This window comes from Carassius gibelio, chromosome A20 (assembly GCF_023724105.1).
Source record: "Carassius gibelio isolate Cgi1373 ecotype wild population from Czech Republic chromosome A20, carGib1.2-hapl.c, whole genome shotgun sequence".
NCBI classification, from domain to species: domain Eukaryota; kingdom Metazoa; phylum Chordata; class Actinopteri; order Cypriniformes; family Cyprinidae; genus Carassius; species Carassius gibelio.
The window spans coordinates 494,754-511,368 of NC_068390.1; the positions used below are offsets into that span (position 1 = coordinate 494,754).

Below are 16,615 nucleotides of genomic sequence, written 5' to 3' on the forward strand. Positions count from 1 at the left end.
ATTTTTGCCTAGTGCAGGCAACCCCATTATCTCTCAGGAAAGTTGTGTGTGAAAGAATGACCAACCCCCACCCCTCCATCCCTGTTCTCATCTTTATTTCTGTGCCTTTCTGCATAGACATGTCTGTTTGAATGCAGATGGCATAAAAAGACTTTAACTGCCACAAAGTATATCTGTTTTTCTATTTGTTGCTACGGATCAGTCGCATTTGACGTATGCGTTGATTGCAAACTAACTGATCCCCAGTGGGAGATCTCCATCATTACTCTTGCATGGATGTTATTGGCTCCATCTTGTGTGCTTCTCCATCCATGAGCTTACTAACAGGCCGACCATGTGTGCTGTTGTGCATATTACCCATCTATGTGCTGATGTCTTTGTCTCTGATGTCTTGCTGATGTTGTTGTTTCTTGTATTTTTGCTCTCTGTTCTGTGAAACACATTTGGATAATGGGAATTCCACAGAAAGGCTAACATTTATACCAAGAACAGGGATTACACTGGAATTTTGAAGATGGGAAACCCTAAAATCGTGCAGTGATTCTAGTGTGGAGATACTATCCAGGTTTTACATGACATGAAATAAACAATGTGTGCTTGTCTTATAAATGATCACTTTTGCAAATCAAACAGTTCGTCAGGACGTTTAAGCGAACACAGTGTTTAGAAACTAACCCAGGGTCACTGAAAAAAAAACAACCTGTGACGACATTTCTGCAAAATAATATTTGGTTGCTTTTTCCAAGTACAATGCTGAACCAGGATAGCTACCGAAAAAGTGTACTACAACAGAAAAGACATATGAATAAAGTTGGTTATGTGATGCAAATATTAAAATGTATTATTTTAAAAATCATGCAGAATGGGAAAAGTGTTTTTTTTTTTTTTAGGTCATAACATAGTATTGTGCTTTATGAATCTATAATATGTCCCTGTAATAATTATTTAACCCTTTAACTGCCGCTCGACCAAATGGTTGAGCACATTTTGAGTCACTATATTTTATTGAGAGGAGTACCTAACTTAATTCAAGCTGATTGAGCCATCTCTACCATCTGGTAGAGGTATGTTAAGCCAAAAAAAATCAACAGCATTTGTCACAACACTTCTTCTTTGATGGATGTCAGAGAGAAAGAAATCACTCCTGCCATGTAAACTGTTTTTGGTGAAATTTTGCAAGGTAAGCATATTTTTTTGACATATTACACTGTAAGAGCCCTAACTTTACAAAATTATTTTACTTGGTGCCATGAAAAAACTTTTGTATGTTTTCAATAATTTTTCAAAAACGTGCTCAACCAAATGGTTGATTTGTCACTTTATGGTAAACGTAGAAAAGCTAAGCTAATGTTTTAAAAATTATGGGACGTGTTGGAAAAAAAATACATTGAGTGTGGTATCTAATGACATAAGGAGATAAGAAATGCAAACAAAAAATGCTTTTTTTCTTGGTGGGGCAGTTAAAGGGTTAAAGGGGGGGTGAAATGCTATTTCATGCATACTGAGTTTTTTACACTGTTAAAGAGTTGGATTGCCATGCTAAACATGTGCAAACATTCAAAAATTAAGTTGTACGTTTGAAGGAGTATTTCTGTTCCAAAAATACCTCTTCCGGTTTGTCAAGTTTCGGACAGTTTTTTTCGAGTATGGGTCTGTGTGACGTTAGTTGGAGTGGAATTTCCTTATATGGGTCCTAAGGGCACTTCTCCCGGAAGAGCGCGCGCTCCCGTATAGCAGAGCAGAGACATTCACTGATCAGAGTGAGAGCGAATTGTCACAAAAGAGGTGTGTTTTTGGTTGCCAGGGCAAGACAACCCTGCACAGATTACCAAAAAAAAAAACAGCATTAAGGGACCAGTGTATGGAGTTTATTTTTACAGAGCATCAATGGAGTTGTGCAAGTGTTTTTGTTTGTTCCCTGCATTTCGAAGATGCTTGTTTTACAAACAAGGCCCAGTTTGACGCCGGATTTGCATATCGTTTATTTCTTAAGGATAATGCAGTCCCAACGAAAAAGAGTCACGATCGTGTGTTGGAACCGCAGGCGGTGAGTAAAACTGCTTCAAATATCTCTGTGTTGTTAACTTAGCAATCGGCGCGTAAGCACATTAAGTAAACAACATGCGATGTTGTCATCAAACTGCACTTTCCACATGTACAGCTTAAAAAAAAAAAAAAAGACAACATAAAGTGGAACTTTATTCATTTTCCAAAACCACTAAGCAAATATATACAGTTTCAATACATACCACATAAAGACGTCGTTGCTGATGCTGCTCTTGTTAAATTTCAGCCTCTGGATCTGATTCTGGATCATAAATATTCGCTGAATCTGACTGTTAGCCATGGTTTGTTTTGGATGTTTTTTTTTCCTCACGGTAATGTCACAGCTTCCAAACGCTCTCAACGCAAAAGCCTACTCGCGCTCGTGATTCTTTAGCTCCGCCCACACGTCACGCCTCCAGGCGCTCGTGTTTTTCTGGGAAAAATTGGTACAGACTATCTTTCTCTTATAAATATAATAAAACTAAAGACTTTTTGGAGTTATGAAGGATGCAGTACTACTCTATAGGTACTCAAGATTAACAGGATATTGAGTGAAAACGAGCATTTCACCCCCCCTTTAATTTGTGTGAAAAGTGTGCATCTCAAAAAATGTGAAAATGAAAGGATTCCTAAATAAAAAATTCAGTATCTAAAAAAAAAAAAAAGATTTACAAAACAGAAATGTTGGGGCTCCTTTTGCACGAATTACTGCTTCAATGCAGCGTGGCATGGAGGCGATCAGTCTGTGGCAGTGGTGAGGCATTTTTTAAAACCTTTTTTGCTTTGATTGTAGCAATCAAATCTCCTTCATCTCCTCTGTATTGTTTGGTCAGATGTTAATTATCTTCCTCTTCAATACCCCATAGATTCGCTGTAAGGTTCAAGTCAGTTGAGTTGGCTAGCCAATCAAGCACAGTAATATTATGGTCATCAAACCACTTGGAACTGGTTCACTGTGAGCAGGTGCTAAAGTCCTGCTGCAAAATGAAATCAGAATCTCCATACAGCTTGTCAGCAGATAGAAGCATGAAGTGCTCCAAAATCTCCTAGTAGATGCCATTGACTTTGGACTTGATAAAACACAATGGACCAACAGATGACATGGCACCCAAAATCATCACTGACTTCAGAAACTTCACACTGGACTTTGGATTCTGTGCCTCTCCATTCATCCTCTAGACTCCAGACCTTGATTTCCAAATGAAATGCAAAATTTACTTTAATTTGAAAAGAGTGCTCTAAACCTCTGAGCAACAGTCCAGTTCTTTTTCTCCTTACCCCAGGTGAAATGCTTCTGACATTTATTTAGGGCCTGAGCACAGATGGTGCGAGGACCCTCTTGTGTCTGCTTTGTTTATTATTATTATTTTTATTCCGCTTCTTCTTCTTCTTCTTCTTCTTCTTCTTCTTCCTCCAAATGAATCACATTTTTGAGGGCTTAAACATGCTCAGAAAGTCATGAAACTTTGCACTCCTGTCAAACCTGGTGAAAATTTTTGTCTAATATAGGATTCAGAAGAGGGTGTGCCAAAATGGCTTGACAGCACCGCCTGTACTAAAAAAAATCAACAGCCTTCCAGCTATGTTTCATGTACATGCAAGAAAACTGGCACACACATGTAACACACCAAGACCTACAAAAAAGACTCTTGGAGCAAAATTCTAAACCCAACAGGAAGTCGGTTATTTTTAATATTATAAGCAAATTTTGTGTCATTTTTGTAATTTCCATGCATTGTATTTTAACGAACTCCTCCTAGAGATTTATAAAGATCAACACCAAATTTGGTATGTCTAATCTAAAGGCCTTTGCGATGGTAAATTGTGAAGATCTCGAAGGGCTTGATTCGTTGAAGTGGCGGCCTGGCGAATTTTGATGATTTGCCATGAAAAATGAAGTTGCTATAACTCAGACATACAATGTTCAATCTGCCCCAAACTTCACAAGTTAGATAAGACTCTGAACCTGAACAGATTGACATGCCCATATTCAGTTATAGCCATAGCCATAGCGCCACCTATTGGCAACAGGAAGTGACATATTTTACACTGCGACAAACTACTCCTAGAATTGTTATGACATCAATGACTTTTTTGTGGTCAGTCTAATCTAAAGGCCTGTGTGATGTTCAGTTGTGAAGATCTTGAGTTTTCATCAAAAGGCATGTCCATGGCGTAAAATGGCGCCATGGCGAAGTTCGATGTCTCGACATGGGAATAAAATATGTTATAACTCAGGCTTAAAATGTCCGATCTTCCCCAAACTTCACATGTGTGATAAGAGTCCTGGCCTGAACACATCTGGAGGCCAGTATTCCATCGGGTGTGGCAAAATGGCTCAATAGCGCCACCTATACACTTTCAAAAGAGTGCGCCTCGATCTATGTTTCATGTACATGTACAAATATTGGTACACACATGTAACACACCAATACCTATGAAAAAGTTTCTTGGTACAAAATCCGAATCCCAACAGGAAGTCAGTTATTTAGAATTTTCTCTGCAAAATTGTTGTTGTTTTTTCCATTTTCAGAGGTTGTACTTTAACAAACTCCTCCTAGATATTTATTCAGATCAACACCAAACTTGGTCAGTGTAATCTAAATCCATTTGCGATGTTAATTTGCAAAGATCTTGAGGTTTCATTAAAGGGCGTGTCCATGGTGCCATGACAAAATTTGAAGTCTCACCAAAGCAAGAGAAGTTGTTGTAACTCAGGCATAAAATGTCCGTTCTTCCCCAAACTTCACATGCCACCTGCTGGCAACAGGAAGATTGGCACATATATGGAATATACTTTAATATATTCCACTTATATTTATAACTTTAAATGCATATTTATCAACGTTCACCTTTTTACTAAAGCCACTTGCTGCCGGTGAGCCCGGGTGCGAGGGCCCGGGCAGCTTTAATTTTTTATTTTTTTTTCTGGTTCAGGAGTGGCTTGGTTCTATGAATATGACAGCTGTAGCCCTTTTTCTGAACGTCGGCGTGTGGTGACTCTTGATGCACTGACTTTGTCTTCAGTCGACTCCTTGTGAAGCACTCCCAAGTTCTTGAATCGGCTTTTCCTGACAATCTTTCCAAGGCTGTGGTCATCCCAGTTGCTTGTGCACCTTTCCCACCACACTTTTTCTTTCTGGTCAACCTTCTATGAATATATTTTGATACAGCACTCTGTGAACAGCCAGCCCTTTCAGTAATGACCTTTTGTGGCTTACCATCCTTGTGGAAGGTGTTGATAATTGTCTTCTGGACAACTTTCAAGGCAGTAGTCTTCTCCATTATTCTGGTTGCATGTTCTAAACTAGCTAAAGAGGTACCCAATATTTATGCTCAAAATTAATCAAAACTAATCAAACTCAGAATGGAATATAATTTTTTTTTTAATACTGAATTTTTAATTTTCCAAAGCTGTAAGTCATAAACATTTTTTTTATTATTTTTCAGTTTGTATACAATTAATCTCTGAGGACTAAAAAGAAACTCAAAGCACAAAGACAACTGACATAGTTCCAATTATTTTATGTTTGGAAAGGGGGGAAAGCTGGCACCATTGTAGTTCAAGGAAGAGACTTTTAAAGTAACACTGATGTTGTGTCTGCAAGATTCCTGTGGTTTTATCGTGCAGTCATCGGCTCAGTTGATTAAGATGAAAAAACAGTCTTCAATGTAAGACATCAATCAGGAGAGCATGGAGAGGTGCACACTGAAAATGAGACCCTGGGGAAAATGGGTCAATGAACCACTGACACAGGCTGATTTAGATTTTGGTAGTCAGGCCCCATTGGGCTGGCTGTCACTTTGAAGCAGCTCTCAGATCAGTTTAAGGTTGACACACTTAGCTTAATTTAGCTTAATGGCCATACAACAAATTGAGCAGCAGACAGCAGTCACATGCCACTGGCCGAGGATATTAATTTATCACCTTGGGTCACATAGGAAAGCTTTTTGAAAACAGTACTGTATGTCAACTTTTATGGTTTATTTAATTTGCTTCACATTCTCTCTGAAAAATAAAAACAATTTTGTTGTTGTTGTTTTTTTGTTTTTTTACAGTGTAGGGTGGCTCTTTAGATTTGTTTACAAGAATTAACTCCTGTAAGCAAATGCAGAGAACTCTGCATCTGAGCTGGAGGCTTAATGCAATGTAGAAGCATTTGCTTTGCAATGGAGCTTAGCGCAAAGAACATTTTCTCCTATCTACGCTCTGCAAAACAAATATTGTCCCCTAAGACAAGCACACAATGTTTTTGTTGAATTAAAACTGTGAAAATTATCATTGCTTATTGAAGTGCTAATGTAAGATTAAAGTATTTACTGAGGCATGTAGGGGTCCACTGTGGCACTGTATTTGTGTCTGTGGTTTTAGTAGATGCTTTCATCTTGATGAAATCATTTGAAGCAGCCAATAAAATCCCTTACTCAATAAAGTAATTTAGCTCAGGATGGTTCAGGGAATCAGTAAAAAAAAAAAAAAAAATGTAATTAGGAAAGCTTTTTGCCAGTTGCTATACTTGTTTCAGTTGGTAATCTAATTTATGCTAGGGTTTCTTAGGTTTATTAAATATTGTCCATTTTTGCAGTTTTGCAGTTTTTTTTTTTTTTTTTTCAGATACATTTTAGAAAAATATTTTCTGTCTTACTGTGATGGCATTTGTGTAATTCCCAATCTTTATTTTCATTAATATTGAGCGAACGGCTGTTGGTTATACAATGATTTCTGCCAAAAATCTGTTCTAAATTGACTTGATTCATTCAGAATTAACATTATGCTCAAATAAGATCAGTAGGTCTTTATCTTTCTATTGCGATTTAGATTTTGTTGACAAATGTATCATACATGTATGATTAAAGTTGGTACAGGCATATACAGTATCCCAAAGCCATTTGCCCAAAAGTTTCTCAATATTCTGTAACCCTGTTTTTAGCCCTTTTGTTCCCAGCTCACATTACTGTGATTCTACTTTCCCTAAATGCAACTTGTTAAAAAAAAAAAACTCATTTGGCCTTGCAGTGAAAATATAAAATAATTGATTTTCCCTCTTTTTCCTGAAATACACACCTGCCTGTCAAGCTACTAACAAGAGATTTACAACAGAAAACTAATAATGGTACCATTAGTTGAGAAGGTGGTGATGGTACAGTGTCCCTTCTCCGTTTGACTTCACTATGTGCTTTATATATATATAGATAGATAGATAGATATATAGATAGATAGATATACACTCACCTAAATGATTATTAGGAACAGCTGTTCAATTTCTCATTAATGCAATTATCTAACCAACCAATCACATCGCAGTTGCTTCAATGCATTTAGGGGTGTGGTCCTGGTCAAGACTCCTGAACTCCAAACTGAATGTCAGAATGGGAAAGAAAGGTGATTTAAGCAATTTTGAGCGCGGCATGGTTGCTGGTGCCAGATGGGCCAGTCTAAGTATTTCACAATCTGCTCAGTAACTGGAATTTTCACTCACAACCATTTCTAGGGTTTACAAAGAATGGTGTGAAAAGGGCAGTCCTGCCGGCTAAAATGCCTTGTTGATGCTAGAGGTCAGAGGAGAATGGGCAGACTGTTTAAAGCTGATAGAAGGGCAACTTTGACTGAAATAACCACTAAAGGTATGCTGCAAAGCATTTGTGAAGCCACAGCACGCACAACCTTGAGGCGGATGAACTACAACAGCAGAAGACCCTACCGGGTACCTCTCATCTCCACTACAAATAGCAAAAAAAAAGAGGCTACAATTTGAGCTCACCAAAATTGGACTGTTGAAGGCTGCAAAAATGTTGCCTGGTCTGATGAGTCTCGATTTCTGTTGAGACATTCAGATGGTAGAGTCAGAATTTTGCGTAAACAGAATGAGAACATGGATCCATGATGCACTGTTACCACTGTGCAGGCTGCTGGTGGTGTAATGGTGTGGGGGATGTTTTCTTGGCACACTTTAGGCCCCTTAGTGCCAATTGGGCATCGTTAAAATGCCACGGCCTACCTGAGCATTGTTTCTGACCATGTCCATCCCTTTATGACCACCATGTACCCATCCAGCAGGGTAATGCACCATGTCACAAAGCTCGAATCATTTCAAATTGGCTTCTTGAACATTACAATGAGTTCACTGTACTAAAATGGCCCCCACAGTCACCAGATCTCAACCCAATAGAGCATCTTTGGGATGTGGGGGAACGGGAGCTCCATGCCCTGGATGTGGATCCCACAAATCTATCTATCCTATCAATATGGACCAACATTTCCAAAGAATGCTTTCAGCACCTTGTTGAATCAATGCCACATAGAATTAAGGCAGTTCTGAAGGCGAAAGGGGGTCATACACAGTATTTGTATGGTGTTCCTAATAATCCTTTAGGTGAGTTTATATATATATATATATATATATATATATATATATATATATATATATATATATATATATATATGTATGTGTGTGTGTATATATATAGATAGATAGTGTTTTGCATAAATTTATTCAAAAGAGATTTCTATCCAAAATGCTGTATTTTCCATATAGTTTTAATGGATCAGTATACTGGCTAGAGGCATTTGGAACATGTTGTGCTTCATTATATAAAATAATAATTTTAATAATAATTAATTAAACACTTTGAGTCAGTTTTTTTTTTTTTTTTTTTTTTTGTTTAGCTTGGCCAATATTAAGTTTATATTCAGAGACATTTTAGAACTATATACCTGTAAATACAGTCACATATATACACACATTTTTTCAAGACAAAACAATAATAATAATAATAATAATAAGTACCATTGTCTACTTCAAATGTTCAAAATCAATTAAATATTGGTCAACATTTCTCAAATCTGACTTCTAAATTGTATAAATTTGAATTCCAAAACGGAGACTGCATGGGACAGAAGTTGCATCTTAGGGTCTGTACTTATAGTCTTGAGAGTGCTATATGATCTGGTAGATGGGCATGTATATGCTGATTGTTTGTATATCCCCATCACTTCCTTACAGCCCAAAGCTCTATTGCCACCCGACCGCTTCGTACCGCCTTTACATGGACATGGCAACTGACTTACACATTCCCTTCCATCTATGTCATTTTCTACCTAGTCTGTTCATAGGCCTCTCTCTTTCTCTCTTTCTATGTCTTTTGCAACTCCCCTTCTCCTCTTAGCAATGGTACAGTATGTACCATATTCAGTCATTTAAGAATTCATTTTTTAAATAAAACAAAGAAAATATTTAGCTGTAGATACTTCAAAGCAAACTTATCTTAAAAAAGAAAATGTTCAGTTTTCTTTTGTAGATAAAATGATTTATTTATCAAAATAAGAATGGTGAAGTTATTTTTCATGTCATGGTGTGAATGTATGTGTCGTTGCCTCCTGTATCATCTTGTCTAAGAAGAAAAATATAAAATCAAAGGATAAACTGATTGCCTAATTAAATCATTACATATTTACCATACTTATCCCCAAGCATTCTTACACAACTTTCTTAATTTTTTGTAATTTTTTTTTCTTCCTGCCAAAATCATGCGGGCAATTTGTTGATGTAAGTCACAAAACTGATGGTATGCTTCCACCTTTTGATTAATTGTTTTATGGGCTTATTTATTTATTTATTTAGACTAATTTTCTTTTTATGTATTTTACTACTCTCTTTTTGACTCTCCGTGCATTTGGTTTGTGAATATTTCTAATGTTTTGCTCTAACCATTAATTGTTGTTTGCATTGCTTTTATTTTTCTTTCCTCTTCTTTTATTTCTTTTGGTTCGTTGTTTAAAACCTGTGTTGCCTTGTAGTGCCCTCTGTTTGTAAACTGCAAAGCCACCTTGGTGTAAGTTGAGCAGATTCAACCACCATCTGAATAAATGACTTGTTTAAAAAATAAATAAATAATAAAAATTATTATTAATAATAATAATAATAATAATAATAATAATAACTTCATGAAAAACAGCCAGAACATGTTTCTGTGTAATCAATCATAAGAACACTGGGCCTTATTCAGTAAATCAAGCTAAATGCAATATTTTGCCATAAATTGGTTTAAATTTGAACTAAAGTTCAATCTTTTTTCACGTGAAACCTAATGTGTTTATTTTCTCAAAAATTAAATGATCTCTGTCAAACTGAGTGATGCGAATCATATAACATATGGTACTAGTGTTCACATAGACAAACATTCAGGTGTTGTTGAACTGTCATGTAAATTGTGCTAGTGTGGCAATTTCATAAGAACTTTCAAAAGGCCATTGCCTCTTATCTCAAGTGTGACAGACTTGAAAGAAACAAAAAATAAAGTAATTTTTTTCTAAAGTCTTAATAAGCTGTTCAGAAAATTAGAAATTTCAATACTATATATATATATATATATATATATATATATATATATATATATATATATATATATATATATATATATATATATATATTTGTGGGAGTGTTCCATACATTACGCTCTTCATTGGTCTTATGTTCATTGATCCAACAGCATGCTTAGACATAAATTTCCTAAATGAATTCACAATGTGAGCAGTTGCTCAAAACGGTTCGGCTCAGCTTTGCACTTTCGTCCGTACACTTAGCAAAACAAAGATGTTCAAGGTTCACTCATTTCAGTCACTTTAAGTTTTAGGGGTGCAATAATTGTGGGTAACAGGTGTTCTGTTTAGAGGTCAATTAAATAGAGTATGCCAAAAAGAAAGCTCAAGACCCTGCATGTCCCTTTAAGCCTTTTGATAAATTTACCACGCATTTTTACATTTCTGTTATATCTTTTAGTTCTTAGTTGGTTTGTTTTGGCCATTGGTTTAGACAAGTGTTTTTTGTTTGTTTGTTTTCATATCTCTTTTCAAATGTTCTTGCTTTGCTTTATTTTTTTCCATGCTTGTTTGCAAGCAGCCAGACTTGAACGGACACTAATTTCCTTTCTTTTTCTTCTGCTTGCCAGGAGGGGAGTTAGTTATCCCTGTTCTTGTTGAGGATCCCATAGACATCCCCCCTATTTCCACTCGAGCCCCTTTCATCCCCATTCCCCTGACCCTTCACCCCGTCCTCACCATTATTGAGTCCACCAAAGAATCCCTGACAATTGCCACCAAGGCGGGTGTACCTTGCTTGTCAGACCAAGGCAGCGATGATTGTGATGATGATGATGATGGTGATGGTTTGGTGATATCGGGTTTTGGCTCTGGGGAGGCCTTCGACTCTAGCCTACCCCCTACTGATGATGAAGATTTTTACACCACCTTCTCCCTGGTAACAGATAAGATCTTGACTACGTCGACCTACGAAGGTGGCTACAAAGCTCTTGCGCCCAAGTGGGAAGTAAAGGACTTTAAACCTAGCAAGGCCTCTGAGGCAGGAAGGACTACGGCCATCCCTCCTCAGCCTGACTTCAGGAGCTCAGCTGCATCACCTGTCATGCCTGAGCGTGCACCTAAAATCCCAGCTGGGAAAATGAACAACCGTGAAATCAAACCCCAACCGGACATAGTGCTACTACCACTCCCCACGTCTTTTGACATAGACGGCACCAAACCAAAGGGGCCGTACATCACCCAGCCCATGTTGCGCACCATCCCCAGTGCCCTGCCCACCGTGCCAGGTATCAGGAGAGTGCCTCCTGGTGCCTCGGAGGTAATACGTGAGTCCAGCAGCACTATGGGTATGGTGGTGGGTATCATCTCTGCTGCCGCCCTGTGCATCCTCATTCTCCTCTATGCCATGTACAAATACAGGAACAGGGATGAGGGCTCCTATCAGGTAGATGAAACACGGAACTACATCAGCAATTCTGCACAGAATAATGGCACAGTAATCAAAGACAAACAGCCCAACACTAAGGGTCCCAGCAACAAGAGACCCAAAGACAAGGACAAGGAATACTATGTGTAAAATGAAAATCTGAATGACAAATATACACAGAACAACATCTGAGAAATCTTGAACATGAAACAGGGATTTTACACATCCTTTAAAAGCTCAAACACATTGAACCTATTTCCAAGTTATGTGATTTGAAGCACACTTAAGCATTTGGTAAGCATAGGGAGAAGGAAAAAATAGGACTCTGGGGACCTTGATACTTTACTTTCTGTCTGGTTGGGGGACAATGCCCGTGTAAAATATCTCATTGCAGCATTTTTATCCCTCAAGTGACTTTCTGAGTTACAAAATCCTTGGTGTAAAAAAAGACACACACAAAGCAACCCTTGTCCATTGTAACCCTGTACAAATCAATAATGATCATGGGTAATGGTCATGATTTTGGACATGCATGTAATGTGTGTGATGAAATACAGATATCTTTGCAAATGAAAAATTTTGGAGATGCAAAGTGGGAAAATTTGCCATAAAACAGTACTTTTCTAAACCATGCTGGAGAAGAAGTGTTCCATTAAACGAATAGTTTGTCATTTTTTATTGTTATTTTATTTTTGTTAATTATTATTATTATTATTATTATTATTATTATTATTATTATTATTTATTTATTTATTTATTTACAGTGTTCGTCAAGGACTTAGTTGCTTTAACATTCATATTCTGATTGAGCTCTGTCATAGCCAGATTCAGCTGAAAAGCATCCATCTTTTACAAATGGAAAATGAGACATTCAACATTAAATTCAGTTAAATTTACTCACATTTGCACACAATTCACATATGGATCAAGTGTTAACGAAAAAATCCATTGACTGAAATATGAAATGATTTGAGGAAGACAAATTCACTGCGAACAAGTGAATATTTCATGTTGTCACAGTAACCTGTGTCAAACAATAAATGTTTACATATTTTATTACATCATAGATACAGTACTTTGTAGCTCACTATTGTTCATAACATTTTGACATTTTCATACTTTTTCTGTACAAATTTAACAAAAATCTAGTTTAATGTAGCTCATCCAGTGAAGAGCCGACACTGAAAATCTGAGATTCAAAACCTAATATAAGCAAAGGAATTAACAGAGGGTTTCAAATAAAGTAATATTATGAACTATCAAAAATAAATATTTAGGGTACTGCACTAATTTCTATGTTGCTAATCAGGTAAGATAATTTGTCTAACTTCAATTATGAAGGGGTAAAATTTCCTTGCTTCCACTGATGTACACAAATTATGCTGGATAACAACAGCTGGTTTTTGCTCAAACTTTTGGCATCAATCTCAGACGAAAATCTACTATGAATTTTTTTTATAAATATGAAAATGAATTCTAACATTTCATTTAAATTGCTTATTTATTATAATAATATTTTATGACAAAAATAAATGAAAATTTGTATCTCTGTGGTCCCAGATGTTTGAGCCCCACTGTACTTGCATAAAGTGTTATGGAAGAGTATTGTATGTTAATCTGTCTCGATGGCGTTATTGAGTCAGATGTTTGAAAATCATAAGATGTAAACTGGTAGAAATCAACCTCCACAATATCTGGTTCTTGATTTCTATTTAAACAATGTTACAAGAGCTCATAAAATAAATGTGGATGATGGATTAGATTCATACTGCCACCACATTTCTGAAATTCACAGTTATTTATTTTTTGTCTTTCTCATTCTGCTAATTTTCAATATGTTGCGCTGTTGTCCTGCATTATTTTAGGTTTGTTGCATTATGACCATTTGTGTTGGTGGTAGTTGCAATTCCTCTTTTTTTCTCATGTGTATTCATTCCATTTTTGTCATCATCACAGCACTCAGAGTTGTGTGCTGTGATTTAGATTTTGTGTTCTTTTTTTTCCCAGTTCATCAGTTATTGTTTTAACTCTTGACAACTACAGGTATGTCCAGCAATAAAAAGTTCCCATTTGTTTCCAGTTGTGTAACTTTGTTTCTTATCCCAAGTTTCTGACATTTACACTAGACAAGACACTATGACATCGCAAATAGTTATAGTAACATATTTAATATTATAAATCTGATTCTGATCACTAAAAGAACAAAGGTGATGGGTCACAAATCTATCTGCATTAACTTAACTGGTAAAGTAACTTTGACCTCACTGATAATGGCACACCACAGGGTAGACCAATAATCGACAATACAATGAGTGTTTCTATAGAGATTCAAAGACTATTCTAAGCATAACTGACTTTGAAAAACAGATTAATGATAACACACTGTCATTTAGAAATCTAACACTTCCCAAATGGAAACGTGGCATTAGGCAATTATATTCTTTCCTCCTTTCATTATCTCCTAATTTATTTGGCAGTTTTTCTGCATTATTAAATGATACATGGCCAAAGCATCAAGTGAACTCAGTTATGTCTGATCAGTGTTGTGGATAATGTTGATGAATGTAACGAGATCATGCAATCATCTTTCCTCATCATACCGCAGCTGGAGCCCAAATGAGGCAATCCTTGAGCTCTTATCACCATCAATAAACATCAGCTTCACAAGTACTGGCCAAAATTGGGGAAAGCTGCAATTATGAGTGCTAAGCAATGACATCTCAGACTGATGAGCTTAACTAGAGTAATAGTTCACCCCAGAATGAAAAATCTCTTATTATTTAATCACCCCTTCCTGACACTTCAAACATGCAATTTGTTATTTATTTTTTTTTTTTTTTTTTTATGGAACAAAAACATTTATTAATATTATTAATTAATAATTATTTACATGTAGATATTTTCCCTATCATTGCTGTTGAGCTCAAAAAAGAACAAAGTCCACAAAAACTTTATAAAAGTTAATATGATGTGCACTATACTGAATATTTCAAGTGCCATGAAGGCATATGAAAGTTTTTTCTTTTTCTTTTTTTTCTCTTTCTTTGTGCAGCTGAAAAGTTGACCCATGCTATAAGTCCTGTAACATTGTTGTTGTTGTTGTCTTTCTGCTTAGGGGGAAAATGCTTATGGAGAAAATGAATCAGAAATATAGGACTAAGGTCACTAAAAAAAGTTAACGAGTACTGCTAAATATTTTAGCTCTTGAATATTTTAACTATTTCCTGCAAAGCATTTACTACAAAAACTTCATAAGAGTTAATTTGACTTGAGCACTATACTAAATATTTCAAGTGCAATGAAGGCATATGATAAGACCTATAGACCTGGGATTTTCAAACTTTCTAATAGCATGGAATATAATAGCATGGAATATATCGCTGGCGCCGATACAGGATGGCTGCCTCCGTGACGAGCTCCGCATATGTTTTTGTGTTTTTGTTAGTTTGTCCTGTCTTTAGTTATATTCCTGCCATCAGTTTCACCAGGGAAGAACTGCTGAACATTCACAGAATGAAGAACGCACCACAAGATGTTTTACCGGATTTCAATTATTCAGATGTTTTAGTGAACGTTGTTATCGGAGGAGCGGCGGCGCTGATCAAGCGCTTCAGGACGCGCAGACGGGGGAAGCGAGCGGGAGCGCTCGTCAGACTCAGGAAGCGCGGATTTCAAACGCCTTTGCCTAGCATCCATCTGGCAAATCTCCGCTCTCTACCCAACAAAACGGACGAACTCCTTCTGCTCTCTCGGACAAATAAGGATTTCACACACTCTGCTGCTCTGTGTTTCACGGAAACCTGGCTGAATGACACCATACCGGACAGCGCGCTCCATCTGCCGGGATTTCAGCTGTTTAGAGCGGATCGTGAATCAGAATCCACTGGGAAATCGCGCGGCGGCGGGACATGCTTTTACATCAATGAACGGTGGTGTACAGATGTAACTGTGTTAAAGAAGACATGCTGCTCAAATCTCGAAACACTCTTCATTAACTGCAAGCCGTTCTATTCGCCGCGGGAGTTTCACTCGTTCATTCTGGTCAGTGTTTACATCCATCCTCAAGCGCATGTGAGCTCAGCTTTACAGAAACTCGCTGATCAGATCACAGAGACAGAACAACAACACCCTGACTCTGTTTTAATCATTCTCGGGGACTTTAATAAAGCCAATCTGTCCCGTGAACTGCCAAAATACAGACAGCATGTTACATGTCCCACAAGAGACAGTAATATATTGGATCACTGTTACACCACAATAAAGGATGCATTTCACTCTGTTCCACGAGCAGCTTTGGGACGTTCTGATCACCTTCTGGTTCATCTTATACCGTCCTACAGGCAGAAACTAAAATCAGCTAAACCTGTATCAAGGACTGTAAAAAGATGGACTAATGAAGCAGAGCAGGATTTACAATCTTGTTTTGACCTCACTGATTGGAGTGTTTTTGAAGCTGCTGCCACCGATCTGGATGAACTCACAGAGACCGTAACATCATATATCAGTTTCTGTGAGGATATGTGTATTCCTACAAAGACTCAACTAATTTACAATAATGACAAACCGTGGTTCACTGCAAAACTCAGACAGCTCCGTCAGGCCAAAGAAGATGCTTACGTGAAGGGGGACAATGTCTTGTATAAACAGGCTAAATACACATTGGAAAAGGAGATCAAAGTGGCAAAGAGGAATTATTCTGAAAAAATAAGGACTCAGTTCACTTCCAACGACTCCGCATCAGTGTGGAAAAGTCTAAAGAAGATCACCAATTACAAGACACCACCCCCCAGCACCGTAGAGAATCAACGACTGGCAGACGATCT

At 37.1% G+C, this 16,615-nt stretch overlaps 1 protein-coding gene across 1 annotated transcript; it reads left to right on the forward strand.

The window, feature by feature from the left end:
- The first annotated feature begins 8,925 nt into the window (after window positions 1-8,925).
- Window positions 8,926-13,871, forward strand: LOC127938174 (neurexin-3b-beta-like). The gene is made up of 2 exons (XM_052534616.1): window positions 8,926-9,593; window positions 10,996-13,871. Exon 2 carries the CDS (start codon window positions 11,469-11,471, stop codon window positions 11,940-11,942), a length of 474 nt encoding a protein of 157 aa, XP_052390576.1. The 5' UTR covers window positions 8,926-9,593; window positions 10,996-11,468; the 3' UTR covers window positions 11,943-13,871.
- Window positions 13,872-16,615: the final 2,744 nt, after the last annotated feature.

Coding starts and splice junctions, on each gene's coding strand:
- LOC127938174 (XM_052534616.1), top strand. CDS start 11,469: ATGCCTGAGCGTGCACCTAAAATCCCAGCTGGGAAAATGAACAACCGT.